Source organism: Balaenoptera musculus, chromosome 4 (genome assembly GCF_009873245.2).
Source record: "Balaenoptera musculus isolate JJ_BM4_2016_0621 chromosome 4, mBalMus1.pri.v3, whole genome shotgun sequence".
Lineage (NCBI taxonomy): Eukaryota > Metazoa > Chordata > Mammalia > Artiodactyla > Balaenopteridae > Balaenoptera > Balaenoptera musculus.
In genome coordinates this window covers 96108025-96122669 of record NC_045788.1, presented here as the reverse complement: position 1 = coordinate 96122669, position 14645 = coordinate 96108025, and the positions used below count along the sequence as shown (strand labels likewise).

General features: G+C 37.8%; 1 protein-coding gene across 1 annotated transcript in view; it reads right to left on the bottom strand.

Moving 5' to 3' along the window:
* IMPG2 (interphotoreceptor matrix proteoglycan 2) overlaps window positions 1–14645 on the bottom strand; it is a 71486-nt gene that overhangs the window by 45074 nt on the left and 11767 nt on the right. The window contains exons 3-6 of the mRNA XM_036849694.1: window positions 10940–11106; window positions 8376–8407; window positions 8248–8271; window positions 864–913 (exon numbers count right to left, since the gene is read on the bottom strand). Of these exons, the coding sequence (XP_036705589.1) occupies window positions 864–913; window positions 8248–8271; window positions 8376–8407; window positions 10940–11106 (273 nt within the window). The remainder of the gene's footprint in view (window positions 1–863; window positions 914–8247; window positions 8272–8375; window positions 8408–10939; window positions 11107–14645) is intronic.

Here is a 14645-nt window from a genome sequence, read left to right as displayed (position 1 = left end):
TCCAGGGATACTAAGTCCCTATCCTTAAGGAGCTATCTAATAAAACTAACACTCTCAGATAGGGGAAGTGGGTGAAGGTTGGAATTGGCCATAAGTTAAAATCTTTTTTTAATTGGGGTATAGTTGCTTTACAATGTTGTGTTAGTTTCTGATGTACAGCGAAGTGAATCAGCTACATGTATACATATATCCCCTCTTTTTTGGATTTCCTTCCCATTTAGGTCACCACAGAGCATTGAGTTCCTTGTGCTATACAGCAGGTTCTCTTTAGTTATCTATTTTATACATGGTAGTGTATATATGTCAATCCCAATCTCCCAATTCATCCCACCTCCTGCCCATAAATTATAATTACTGAAGCTGGGCCTCATTGTGTTATTTTTGTATATGTTTGAAATTTCCAACATAGAAGAGCTTTTTTAAAAAAAAATTAAAAATAAAGAAAGCAACTACTAATTTATAGGAAATATAGAGGTCAAAGTAAATGTTAAAGTACACCACAGAATGCAATCAGAAAAAATTCTTACTCTACAAGACAAATGACAAATGGTAGAGCTAGAAAGGTCCTACCTTTTGACATAAGCAGTAATCACAGGGTGTTTGCCATAAAACAATTGTTTAGGTTGTACATTTGTTTTAAGCAGTTTTCTGATTTTGTATTATACTTAATAGTTAAAGATTCTTAAGTACCCACATCATAATGCCATAAAATAAGTGAAAAAAGAATTAATTTTTCTTGAGATTCTTAAACAACACACAGAGAGAAACACATGGTATTTTTAAAATGTGAGCTGAAAAATTTGCTTCCTTTCAATTAAATAATAAATTTTAGAAGAAAAGTGAATAAAGGCACAAAAGCATACCTCCCAATGTTGACGTATCACCAACAGGAACTGGAGATGACAATTCAGGGCTAGGAAAAAAATTGTTTGGAGTTATTAAATGATAGAAATGTGAGGGGTTATTTTGGGGTTTGTTTTCCAAAAAGGATTCACCAGATCTCCAAACAACGATTCCCAAACCAAAGTACTGAGTAGCAAATTAAAAAAAAAAAAAATAGTCTTTACAATTGATTTATTTTACATTTTTTGATGCTACTCAACTAGAATCACCCTACATAAAGTACTCCCTTACTTACTATTTCATAACACTGTTTCATTTCTTCTCAGTTCTTATCACTATGGGAAATTATTCTGCTCATTTATTTATCTACTTTTTGATCTCTGTCCACGCCCTAATCCTCTAGAATGGCATTGTCTAATATGGTAGCCAGTGGACGTATGTGGCAATTTAAATTAATTTAAAATTAAAGTTTAAAATTCAGAACTTTATCCACACTAGCCACATTTCAAGTGTTCAACAGTCACATGTGGCTAATGGCTACTTTATTGGACAGCCCAGAACAAGTCCATCATCACAGAAATTTCTATTGAATAAGACTGCCTCAAGAATCTAAACTCCATGAGATTAGGGACCTTACCTGCCATATTCATGCTGTATCTCCACCCTAAAAAAGAACCTACCACTTAGTAGGCACTGAATAGATATTTTGGGAATAAATAAATAAATACTATTGGCCAACCAGTGTAGTGTAGAAGGCACTTGACATACAGTTTTGAACAAAACACCCATGGTCTATGAAGGTTACCATCTAATAGAAAACAGATAACAAATACATGATTACAAACTCAACAAGTAGTACAGACACGAAAGCACTGGCTGCTAAGGCAAACATATAAGCCCAAATCTCATCTCATTGGAGAGATCACAGAGTCATAAAACTTTTTAATATAAAACAAGTCAAGCTTAGAGAAATGATTTGCTATAGGCCACATTGCTCTCAGGTTTCAGGTCCCCCGACTATCTTTTAACCATGTTGCCCTGCAACTGCAAGCAAAGATCAGAAGAGATCAGAGGATAATCTGAGAAAGCCCTTGCTCTAAAGAAAAGAAGGTGGGTTTCTGCAAGTCCAAATTTCCATATACCCCCAAAATATACAATTTAAATTATAGTAATTGAAAACTCTCTTCAACTTTCCACAAGTCAGCTTTCGAAGGAGACTTTATCACAGTCAAAATGTCTCCCTCTCAGACTTGATAATGTCTCAGTGAGTCCCATCTTCACTTCAGAACCACTCCTTTAAATTGTCCCGCTGCTCTAAACTAGATCATGGTGGGGCGGGGGGCGGGTTGCTCACAGCCATCAGATAAACATGGCACACATCTTGAAGCATCAATTTTTTACTCCAAAGTAGAAGCATAGGCAGGGAGCTAAGTAAAAACTGATATGGAATTTAAAACATCTTAATATTAAAACAAGGGTGGCTATAGAGTAGAATATAGAGTTTAAATGAATATTAAGATAAAATATGATAGTTTCAAAGCCATTTCATGACTGGAATTGGAGTGAGGGAGTCAACTAGGGCCATGTTCCCTAAAGCCCCAGGCTTTGGTAGAAAATTTGAGAAATATAGGTTAAAAAAAAATCTCCCCATAAGGATTCTTCTGGTTTTAGAAATACTATCTAGGAAGAATAACATATTAAACCAGTACACCAAACCTATCACTATTGGTTATTTTTCATCCACTTGCAGGAAACTGCTTACTAAGTGAGCTGTCATCCAAAAGAACCTAAAGGAATAGGACATCTGGATAAGTCATTTTGATGAATGATGAGTAGAGGAAGACCTGGATGATGAGAAAGCACCAAGAGGCTTCTTGGGTTTCAGGAGATGGAGCTTAAAATACTAGGATTCAGATGCATTTGGAAGAGACATTAACATCATCAGGCTTGAATAGGATTTATCAACTGTCCACAAGGCAGAATCCCTCCCAATACCTTCACTTTATAGATGAAAAATCAAGGTGCAAATGGTAAAGCAATTTTCTCAGGGTCACACAAAGACTTGATGACCCAAGGCCATACCTAAAATTCCTAACCATATCCAGTTCGCTTTTTTTTTTTTAAAGATTTATTATTATTTAAAGATTTATTGATTGATTGATTGCTATGTTGGGTCTTCGTTTCTGTGATAGGGCTTTCTCTAGTTGTGGCAAGCGGGGGCCACTCTTCATCGCGGTGCGCAGGCCTCTCACTATCGTGGCCTCTCTTGTTGCGGAGCACAGGCTCCAGATGCGCAGGCTCAGTAGTTGTGGCTCACGGGCCTAGTTGCTCCGCGGCATATGGGATCTTCCCAGACCAGGGCTCGAACCCGTGTCCCCTGCATTAGCAGGCAGATTCTCAACCACTGCGCCACCAGGGAAGCCCCAGTTCGCTTTTTAATGATAATAATAGCAAGAATGACTACAATTAAATTTATCGTGTCAAGCATTGTGTTAAGTGCTTTATCTTGGTTAACTCACTTAATTCTGGCATCAATCTTAAAAGGAAGACACTATAATCCCCATTTATGCATATGAGGAAACTAATGATAGAAGCGATTAAGAATTTGCTCAGGGTCACACAGCTAGCCAATGAAGGAGCTGTGATGTAAAATCGGCCCATTTGATTCCAGAAACCTCACTCCTACCCACATTAATTCCACATCACATGGACTTTATGTGACCCATATTCCCTAGAAGAGCAACCAAGATGGTTTTACTTGGTCTTAATGATAGTGGTGTATATAAACTAAAAGACCTAAAAGTCAAAATGTGTAAGGACCAAGAAAGAGGAAGGGAAACCCAGTCAAAGCTGGAGAGCAATCAAGTATGAAAAGCAAAGAGGTCAAAGTAAAACAAAGCACAATACTACAGTAGCTAGAATAGGAAGTTGGGATGGCATGGCAGAGAAACCAGACCTCATCTGGGGTTGGTCAAATTGTCCCCCAAATTAAAATCAAATTTAAGCTAATTCTCTAAGTAAACACTAAGAATGGAGAAATCTGCTCACTTCAGTAGAACTAGATTTCACTTACTAAATTCAAAATAACATTATTTTAATGATGGTAAGTAGGCAACTCTCAGTAACTCAAATCGTTTGTCTAACACTCTAACACTTAATCCCTCATCCTCCCACACTTCCTTCAAAAGACAGTAACAAGAATCCTTTCACATTTTCTCATTAGGTGTGCCTCCTGCAGGGATACCCTAAAATGTGACTCACAACAGAACTAGAACACAGAGTAGTATTGGGTTTGGAGACAGAAATGCTTCATTTCTAGGCCAACCCACAAATTTGAAGTTGGTCAGCTAAGACCTTTAGCTTAATACCAGCAGCAAACAATCCCCTACTGTCTCATTTTCTCAGTTTATCCAGCTCATAATTTATTCCTCACAACTACTACCTAATCATGTCAGTGGAATTCAGATGGAATTGTGTCAAAAGATATCATAGCCACATGGAATATATGTTTAAAAATACAGTAAAACAAGCCAACAGTACTTTCATATCTAGATTACTACTCCCCTTTACAATTTGCTATACTTTGCTGTAGAATCTGTTAACTGTAATGAGCATGTGACAACAAAAGAACATAAGGTAAGGAGTTAGGAATCCTGGGTTCTAGTCCCAGATGTATCACCAACTTTGTGTATAACTTGGGAAAATACCTCAGTTGCTCTGGGCCTCAAGAACTAATCTCTAAAATAGGAACACCTCCTGCCCTACCTACTGCACAAGGGTGCTGATGAAAACTAAATAAAATATTATACGCAGAGGCATTAGGAAAAGAGGCAAGGTGCCATTTTTGGGGGGCACACCACAGAGGCAAGGTGCCATTGTTGGGAAGCGCACAAGGAGAGGGGCGGGACCGCCATAGAAGCTTCTTTCTCTGCAGCAGGGCACCGCCTACACGAGCTCCAGGTGCGAGCTGCTGCTGCCATCTTGGACTTGAGAGGCGGCTCGGACCTGCTGCCCCCGCCTTCCTCAGAGCATGTGGGTAGGGCCACGCACCTGCACACCCTCTATCAAGGGGATAAAGGACAGCACATGCTGAGGAAAGAGACGGCAAGCATTCAAACCAAAAACAGCCCTCAAACCAAAAAATATTAAACCCACACGAGCTATGCAGGGATGATCCCGCATATAAATAGCCCTCCAAGACTACAGTAGATAATTGTTTTTCCTAAACTCACAGAATGAGAGAAATATAAGTAAAATGAAGAAGCAGAGGAACCACTCCCAATTAAAAGACCAAGAGAATTCCCCTGAAGGAACAAACAATGAAACAGACCTCTTCAGTCTAATAGACACTGAGTTCAAAAAGGAGGTAATGAAAATGCTGAAGGAATTAAGAAAGGTTATCGACAGAAATTCAGATTACTGTAAAAAGGAACTAGAAACTATAAGGAGGAACCAAGAAAAAGGAGAAAATTCATTTGTTGAGACAAAAGCTGAGCTAAAGGCAATGAATAGCAGAATGAATAATGCAGAAGAAAGAAGTGATCTGGAAGACAGAATAATGGAAATTACCCAATCAAAACAGCAGACAGAAAAACAAATGAAAAAAATGAAAGCAAAATAAGAGACCTATGGGATAATACAAAGCATGCCAATCTATGCATAATAGGGATTCCAGAAGGAGAAGAAAGAGAAAAGGGGATAGAAAATGTATTTCAATAAATTATGACTGGAGCTAAGGGGAGATGTTTTCAAGATGTCTGGCTGGAGACAAGCGCTGGAGGAGGGCTTTTTGTAAAACAGGTAACCTGGGAACACTTGAGCATGTTTAAATGCTAATGAGCAGTTAGTAACAGGAGAAGTTGAAGACTCAGGAGAGAGAGAGAAAAACAATGACAGGTTGATGTCTAAAAGGTAAGATGGGATGTGAAGTCCTGAGTAAGGTGGAAAATGCTTTTTTTTTAATAGACTTGCCAGATGGTAGTAGGGGGAAGGTTAAATTGGTACACAGCAGACTATTTGGTACAAGCCATATGTTAGCAGATAGGTTAGAGTTCATGTAGAAGAAGCAATTTAAATTACAGACAAGTATTGTGGTAAGCAGAATAATGGTCTCCCAAAGATGTCCACGTTCTAATCCGCAGAACCTGTGACTACATTAGGTTACATGCAAAGGGGAATTAAGGTAGCAGATGGAATTAAGGTTGCTAATCAGGTGGCCTTAAGGAAGAGGGCGTATCCTGGTTTATCCAGGTAAGCCCAATGTAAATGTGGAAGAAGGAGGCAGAAGAGTGTCAGAGTGATAGAATATGAGAAAGTCTCGACCAGCCACTGCTAACTTTGAAGATGGAAGGGGGTCATAAGTCAACAAGTGTGGGCAGCCTCTAGAAGCTAAAACCCGCAAGAAAACAGATTCTCCCCTATAGCCTCCAGAAAGGTAACGCAGACCTGCCAACACCTTGAGACTCATGTCAAACTTTTGAACTACACAACTGTAAGATAAATTTGTGTTTTTTTAAGCTACCAAAGCTTGTGGTAATTTGTTGCAGCAGAAATAGAAAACTAGTACAAGAATCTCAACACAGAAAATGAGAGTAATCTCAAGAAAACCATAAAAATAAATTTAAATATAGAAAAGTGATGGGCAAATTAAGGGTTTTAAGGGATGACTATAATATTCAGCTTAAAGAAAGAGGGGCTTAGTGAATTCCTACACCACTTCCATGGTTTCACTCCCAGTGTTACCTAACTCCAGGTCACCTCATTTCAGCAAGTACCATTTCAGCAAGTACCACAACTTTTCATCCCACCCTGACCTGGTCTGCTCTAGTTTCACGGGAAGGATACCAACTTTTAAATTCTCAAAATTTAGTTATATTTTTGTTCATCTGTATTGCTATTTTTACTCATGCCCTATTTTCTAAGGATGGTGCATAGTATTTTGAGTCTCCTCGTATATCTAGGACATACAGTGCCTTATCAATAAAAATAGGTGACACAGTCAGTTCTCTATGATGTTTATTTATGAATGTTTCAACATGATTAACACATCAGGAAAACTAAGCATAATAAGAATTTCTCCTCTACACATACACAATTGCATTACAAGAAATAGTAGGTGAATGAAGAAAACTGCACCCAGTTGAAGTGAGCTACGTAGGAATACACAAACTACACCTCAAACATCTTCCACCTACCTCTGTTCACCTCATGTGTTATGTGTTATGTGTTATGACACCAATCCATATATGGTGTTACAACTTTCCATCCTATTTCAGATAACCTTCCTTCCACCACTTTATAATAACTCACAAGCTACAATCTTTCCAATGTCTATTTTCACAGGTAAACTCCAAGGCTTCTTCCAGGTTAAGAGCCATATTTATTATGGTTTTTATATACTTCTTAACCATATAAGATATGTAAGATGTGCTATCATTTTTATTACGTACAACCATGAAGATTACTGGCACTGGTAAGACCCACAAGATTATTTAGTCTACTGCATTGCATGTTGCAATGGCAATCACAAGTAACCTCCGAGCTCTGGCTCTCAGAGGTGAAGAACCCACATTTAAAGCACCACATGGCCCCACATCTAAGCAGAAGCTCAATCCCAGGCCCCAGCATAGACTCAGTGGTACTGTTAGCTGTATGAAATGAGACCACAAGGAGTCCCACTTTCCTCCTGTTTACTCATGTTTGATTTGAAATTTACATATACCCCACTACAACCCACAGGTGTACTCCAGCTATGCTTTTGCCTGGACTCTGCTGACCAGGCTAGACCTCTGGACACTGACTCACCTAGTTGGTTTTTCAATCTGTCCTTCCATCTAATTTGAGGCAAAATTCTGGACTCTGACCTGAATTGCATGCCCTAGTGATGTTTTTCAAAAAAACATCACCTACATGCCGGCATAATCTAGATATTTTGAGTATGGATAGAATTGGAAATCTTTAGTCCCTGTAGGCTCAAAGTCCCTCACCTTCCATGATCTGCTTTGTCCTGCTACTGTTCAGGAGCCAGAAATGACCTTAATCCTAAGCCCAAAGGCCCACAGAGCCAAGACTCATACCACTGGAGGATTCATCAAGGTTGTGCTATTCCTATGCTTCAACATCATAATCGTCATTACACAATAAAGTGACCCACACCACAACCCATCATTTAGTAAACCACCCTCCACTAAGGTGTACCATTTTAGATAAATATTATCATTAGCCTGTAAGCCTCAACAAGAGTAGATCATTTCGTATTCCATTTCCAAAAATCTATTTTCTCACCCAAGAGAGAGGACCAAGTCTGGCTCCTGGGAAGGTCAGACAGTAAACTAGCACAGTGGCTGCAGAGGTCATCTGGGAAAGGGAGTGGCCTCAAGATGAGGAAAAGCATTTGAGACTTACCCACAGGCCTGGTCATTGCAGGAACTGGCAAGAAAACAGGAAGGATTCATCAAATGTGGGATGAGTCTGGGAATAGGTATGATACATGTCTGTTGCCAAGCATGAACTTAGGGAAAAAAGACACTCACCTGCTTACAGTTTCCTTTGTGTGTGTCAGTTTCTAAGGAAAACAAAGATATAAAAATGACCATGTGAATTAATGATAGTTAATAAGCAGTAAACAAAACGTATTGCATCTAGAACACTAATGCCTTAACACAGAATCTATGTTATTATTCTCTATGGCTAGAGAACTAGTTAAAGCAAGGTATTAATGATGCCAAGTTTGTTTTGTGACTGCAAGAATGTCCCGACACTCAAGTCCCTGTGCTGTCTTAATGGGCAAAGATTAACAGACTTCACCTGCTAATCATTCCAAAAAGATCTACAGGTAAGAGATTGGTAGAGTTTTACATTAACCTTCCATGGACTTAGAACCAAACTGTTTTGTGATCTAATACATTTATAGAAACTCTCATCATAGACCAATATAATCATGTGGATAAAATAACTATGAAATCTGATTCTCCAGAATTCAGACAAAAAGATAAATTGTCTGATAAATAGTTGGATTATTCCTCTGGGGCATTCCAAAGCAAATTGTCTCCAAGTTTCCTCTAAATTAGTGGTTTTATTTTGAGACCAATACGATAAAAAGAACACTAATTTGGAATCAGAAGAATTCCATTTTCTCTTTCTTAGCTATGGAGGTAAATCCCAAAATCTCTCTGGTGCTGGGCCTCAATTTCCTCTCGGTAAAATGGAGAGACTATTACTCTAAATAATTCCCAAAATATTTATAAATAACTCATGGCTCTTACTATACAGACTCCCCTAGAATAATCTCAGCCACTCTTTTTTTTTCTTTTTTAATTTCAACCATCCAGCAGCTTCAACTGTGATTTTATTTCCTTTAATTAATCTCTCTCAAGATACATATAAGCATATAGGAAAATCATCATTTTATCAGGTTATACTATTAGCTTTAAAATTTTATAGGCCAGCATGGTGGTTATTTGTACAAATGCTGGCATTCTGAGTTCTGATAAAGGGTGTCAACCACATAAATTCACCACCTATGTGTAAACAGTTGTTGTTACATTTAAAATCAAGCTAAAAAAACCCCAGAATGTATATATATGTAAAACTGAATCACTTTGCTGTACAGCAGAAATCAACACAACATTGTAAATCAACTATATTTCAATTTAAGAAAAAAAAAAAGGTAATCAAGCTTCCTTCAGATTTTGGACAGCCAGTGATTGCTTAAGTAACGTTCTCAGCCACTCTTATGATTTCAATTACTACCTCAAGGCTGGTGATCCCTAGAGCTGTATTTATAACCCAGACCACTCTTCTTGGCTTCATACCTAAATGTCAAGCAATTCACATTTCACAAATGGCTCAAAACAACACATTAAAAAGCAAACTCACTCTCCCTGTCAGCATCTACAAGCTGCTTCTCTGCCTGAGTTCTCAGTGGTAGTCATCCAAGCTAGAAGCTGGGAGGCTTCCCGGACCATTCCTTCATCCTATCCCACTCCCATCCAATCCATCACAGAGTCCTACTAATCTTTTTCCTATTTATATCCCCTGTGCTCCCTTTCTCTATCTCATGGTCTAGTTAGGACTCTCATCCCCTCGGCCCTGGAGTCGTGACTGATCTCTGCTCATCTTGTCCCCTCTAATCTATCACAGGGCGTATAGAAACCATAATAACCGTTTTACAATTCAAAACTGTCCAATCAGCCCCCATGACTTACCTACTTACAACCCTTCAATGGTTTCCTATCAACTATAAACTTGTTAAGTTATCCACCCCTCGAGTCTGGTCTCTTGTCAATTCTACTCTTCTGATATATTGGCCCACATATACATATACAACTAATAATAATAAAATGTAAGAAGTACAACATTAAAGAATGAATAAAGAATTATGGAGTTCAAAGGATTATGGGAGCTAAATCTGCTAGGCTGGGGGTTGATTCCTCACAACGGAGGTTACATCTGAGCTGAGGACATGTAGGACTTGAACAAAAGGAAGAAGGATATAAAGGGCCTATCACACAGCATGAGCAATCTACCACATATATCTAAACAGTTTCATTCTCTTGTCATGAATACATGCATGCAACATGAAAAGGGGAAGGTGGGCAGAAAATGTGTCTATATGCATGCTTATTTATCCTTTGCTAAGAGCAAACTAAATCTAAAACAAGGAAAACAAGTAAGCAAATTCATTAATTAGAATCACATTTATACTTTACTAAACATTTATCCAATGACCTATATCCTCTATCTTAATTAGAGTCGCTTGCACCACTCTGAATTGATAAGATGAAAAACCCTGGCAAGAATGTTTGACTCTCACAGATTTATATTCTTAGCCTAAATCTTTGCTGAGTATTATTTCCAAATATTTACATTTATAAACAAGCGTGAGGCTCTTGCTGGGTTAACAATGCTTATTATAATGGCCAGAGCTAGGGATACAAAGACTAAGCCACCCTGTGGTAGGTCACGTGAACAACCTAATTCAACAAAAAAGAGTAATGCAGGAATTTGGCATTTGCTCTTTCTTCCTTTAGGCCTGAGCTATGTATACGCGCTTCTACAACAGTCCAGTAATTTCTTCCCTTGTTACTACATTTACCTTCATAATTAAGCTTCTATGTTCCACAGACTGACTAAAATGTGTGCCCATTTCAAATATAGTTGTGATTCCATCCTCACACAAATTCATCCAGTAATGATATTCTTCACGCCCAGGAAGTCGATCCCAAAAAGTCCTGAAGGCTTCCCAGACAGCTTCCTGGCATACTGAAAAACAAACAGAGAGGTATTTTTACAGGAAGCACTTTGGGGTTCTCACAATAAGAGGGGAAAAGTGTGTGTGTGTGTGTGTGTGTGTGTGTGTGTGTGTGGAAGGGTGGCAGTATACGTAACTCTGGATTTTCTGCTCAATTTTTCTGTAGACCTAAAACTTCTCCAAAAAATAAAATCTATTAATTTTTTAAAAGATGTGAGATGGGGGTTTCCCTGGTGGCGCAGTGGTTGAGAGTCTGCCTGCCAGTGCAGGGGATACGGGTTCGAGCCCTGGTCTGGGAAGATCCCACATGCCGCGGAGCAACTGGGCCCGTGAGCCACAATTACTGAGCCTGCGCGTCTGGAGCCTGTGCTCCGCAACAAGGGAGGCCGCGATGGTGAGAGGCCCGCGCACCGCGATGAAGAGTGGCCCCCGCTTGCCACAGCTAGAGGAAGCCCTCGCACAGAAACGAAGACCCAACACAGCCATAAATAAATAAATAAATAAATTTAATACTTGCTACTCTAAAAAAAAAAAAAAAAAAAGATGTGAGAACTAAAAAGAAAAATGATATTCAGAAGAAACATACTGCTGTATTAAAATGAAAGCTAATTTAATGTATCTGCTAAGTTATTTCAAAGCATCAACTCGGAAAGGACACTAAACAGGCTGTCTGCACATTTTATACAGCACTAAGTGTATTGCTATCCTGTAACCATTTCAGTGTCCTGATGCAGGGCACTGCGCACAACAGATGGGATGAGAGAGAAGAGGAAGAGGGTGGTAAGGGAGAAAGACGGATTTAAGTGGACAGAGATCAAGGAAATTATTTTTCATCTCAAGAGGACTGAATGCTAATCCACCAGCGTATCAAGATAGAGGCCCTGAACTCACTGAGTGAGAAGGATCTCAATTCTAGCCCTAGCCTCACTGTGTACTAGCTTGATAACCGAGAGTAACTGACCTAGCCAGTCAACATTTCAATGTACTCATCTCTCTTTTGTAATGAGATGAATAGTAACTGCTTTATTTATCTGTGAGAGTATTTTATAAACTACATAGTGCTACATGAATATTAAATGTTATTATCATATTGGATTCTGGTTGTCTAACAGTTATTTGATGGAAGAAGAGTCTCAGACTAAAAACAGCTCTTAGGCTTTAACAGAGATTAAAATATATGAATATTGAAAGTTTCTCTATCAACTGATTTTTCAGGGTAAAATTGAATGAACCTTTGGTTGCAAACTTAGTTTCTTTTTCAGTGAACTAACTACATCCTTAATCCTGTTCTTTAGAATTTTTGACCCTACAGCATACAGAAGACTCCAACAGAGACTGGCTGAGGCAGAGGTGACCACTTGTAGATTCAAGTTTTCCCTTTCTTCCTCTTTAAACTTCCAAATGACAGCTTAGTACACACCAGAAGACAATGCAAAGATGAAAGTCTGGGTTGGTAAAAACAAACAAAGAGCGAATATCTACAAGATCTGGTTATGAAATGAGGTGATTCAAAGAAAGTATTAAAAGTACTGTGAGACCAAATAACTATATGTCTATGAGAAAAAATAAATCTCAATAACGTCTTCACAATATACATAATAAAATAATTTGAAATATGAAAGCTAACACTTTGAAGGTCCTAAAAGAAAACACAGAAGAATATATACATGACCTGAAGATAAGCAAAGATTTCATAGACAGGACTCAGAAAGCAACAACTATAAAAGAAAAAACAAGAAACTGATATTAGAATTCATCAAAACTAAAAACTTCTGCTCAACAAAGATTCTATTAATAAAAATGAATAAGTAAGCCATACCGCTGGCAGAAAATATTCAAAATACATATATCTGACAAAGAACTGGTATTTAGGATATTTAAAGGATTTCTACAACTCCCTAACAAAAAGGCAAACAATCCAATTTTTAAAATATGTAAGAGACTGAAGCAGACACTTTACAAAGGACGAGATACAAAGAGTCAACGAGTATGTGAAAAAGTGCAATGTCATTCATTCTTCAGAGAAATGGAAATTGAACCACCCACACATGAACCAGAGAGGCTAAAATTTTTTACATTGACAATATCAAATTTTGGCGAGAATGTGGAACACACACAACCCTCATTTTTGGCAAGAATGAAGAATAGTACAACCATTTTGGAAAAAGTACTGGTAGTTTCTTATATAACTAAATATACACCAAACCTATGACCCAGTAACCCCCCTCCTAGGTATTCCTTCAAGCGAGACGTAAGCACATATCCACAGAAAGACTTATGTTCAATGGTAGAGCAGCTTTATTCATAATAACTTAAAAAAGAAAACAACCCAGGCATCCATCAACAGGAAAATAAACATACGGTCACATAATGGAATCAAAAGGAACAAATTATTAATTCATGCAAAAGTATGAATGAATCTCAAAAGGCTGAGTCAAAGAAGCCTTACACAAAAGAGTTCATACTATTCTACTTATATAAAGTCGTAGATAGGTGAAACTAAGCTATGGTTTAAAAAAATTAGAAGAGTGGTCACCTGGTAGTTGGGGTTGAGAAGGGAGGACTGTCTTGGAAGGGGAATAAGGGAACTTTCTGTGGTGGCACTATCCCCAAATTTAAGAGAGGTTTGGATTACACCAATGTGTGCATTAGTCAAAACTCACCAAATGGTATTCTTAAGATTTACGCATTTCACTCTATGTAAATTCCACCTTCAGAAAAGTAAACAAATATTAAGCTCTAGTTAATGATATTCATGCTGAAGTTCTACAGGGAAATGAAATGATATCTTTAATTTATGAAATACATCTAAGAAATAGGATGGTTGGATAGATAGATATGTGATAAAGCAAATATAAAATGTTAACTGTAGAGCTAGGTGGTAAGACTACGGTGTTCACTAAACTATTCTTTCAACTACTTTATATGTTTAAAATATTTTCATAAAATCTTAGAAAAACATTATTGTGTGAGGAAAAACTGCAGCTGGACCATCCAGAAGTGTAGAAATCATACCAGGTTTCATAGCAGGCCTTCCCTTGGCATCTCTCATGAATTCACAGAAGAATAGCATAAGCTGCCTCCTACAAATTATGCTCTGGGGAATGTCATTTCCTGAAAAAATCTCCTAAGAAATCCACTTAAAAACTTACAGAACTAATAAACAAGTTTAGCAAGGTGTCAGGATACAAGATCAATACATATAAATCAGTTGTATGTCTATACACTAGCAATGAACAAACAAAAAATGAGCCTAAGAAAACAATTCCATTTACAAAAGCATCAAAAATAATAAAATACTTAGGAATAAATTTAACAAAGTACAAAACTTATACTCTGAAAACCAAGAAACACTGTTGAAAAAAAATTAAAGATGACGTAAATAAATGGAAAAACTTTCTATGTTCATGAATTGGAAGATTTAATTTAATTGTTAAACCCCCAACCCCTGCAGATACCAAAACCCTCAGATACTCAATTCCCTTATATAAAATGGTGTAGTATTTGCATGTAACCTAAGCACACCCCCCCCGTATATGTTAAATCACCT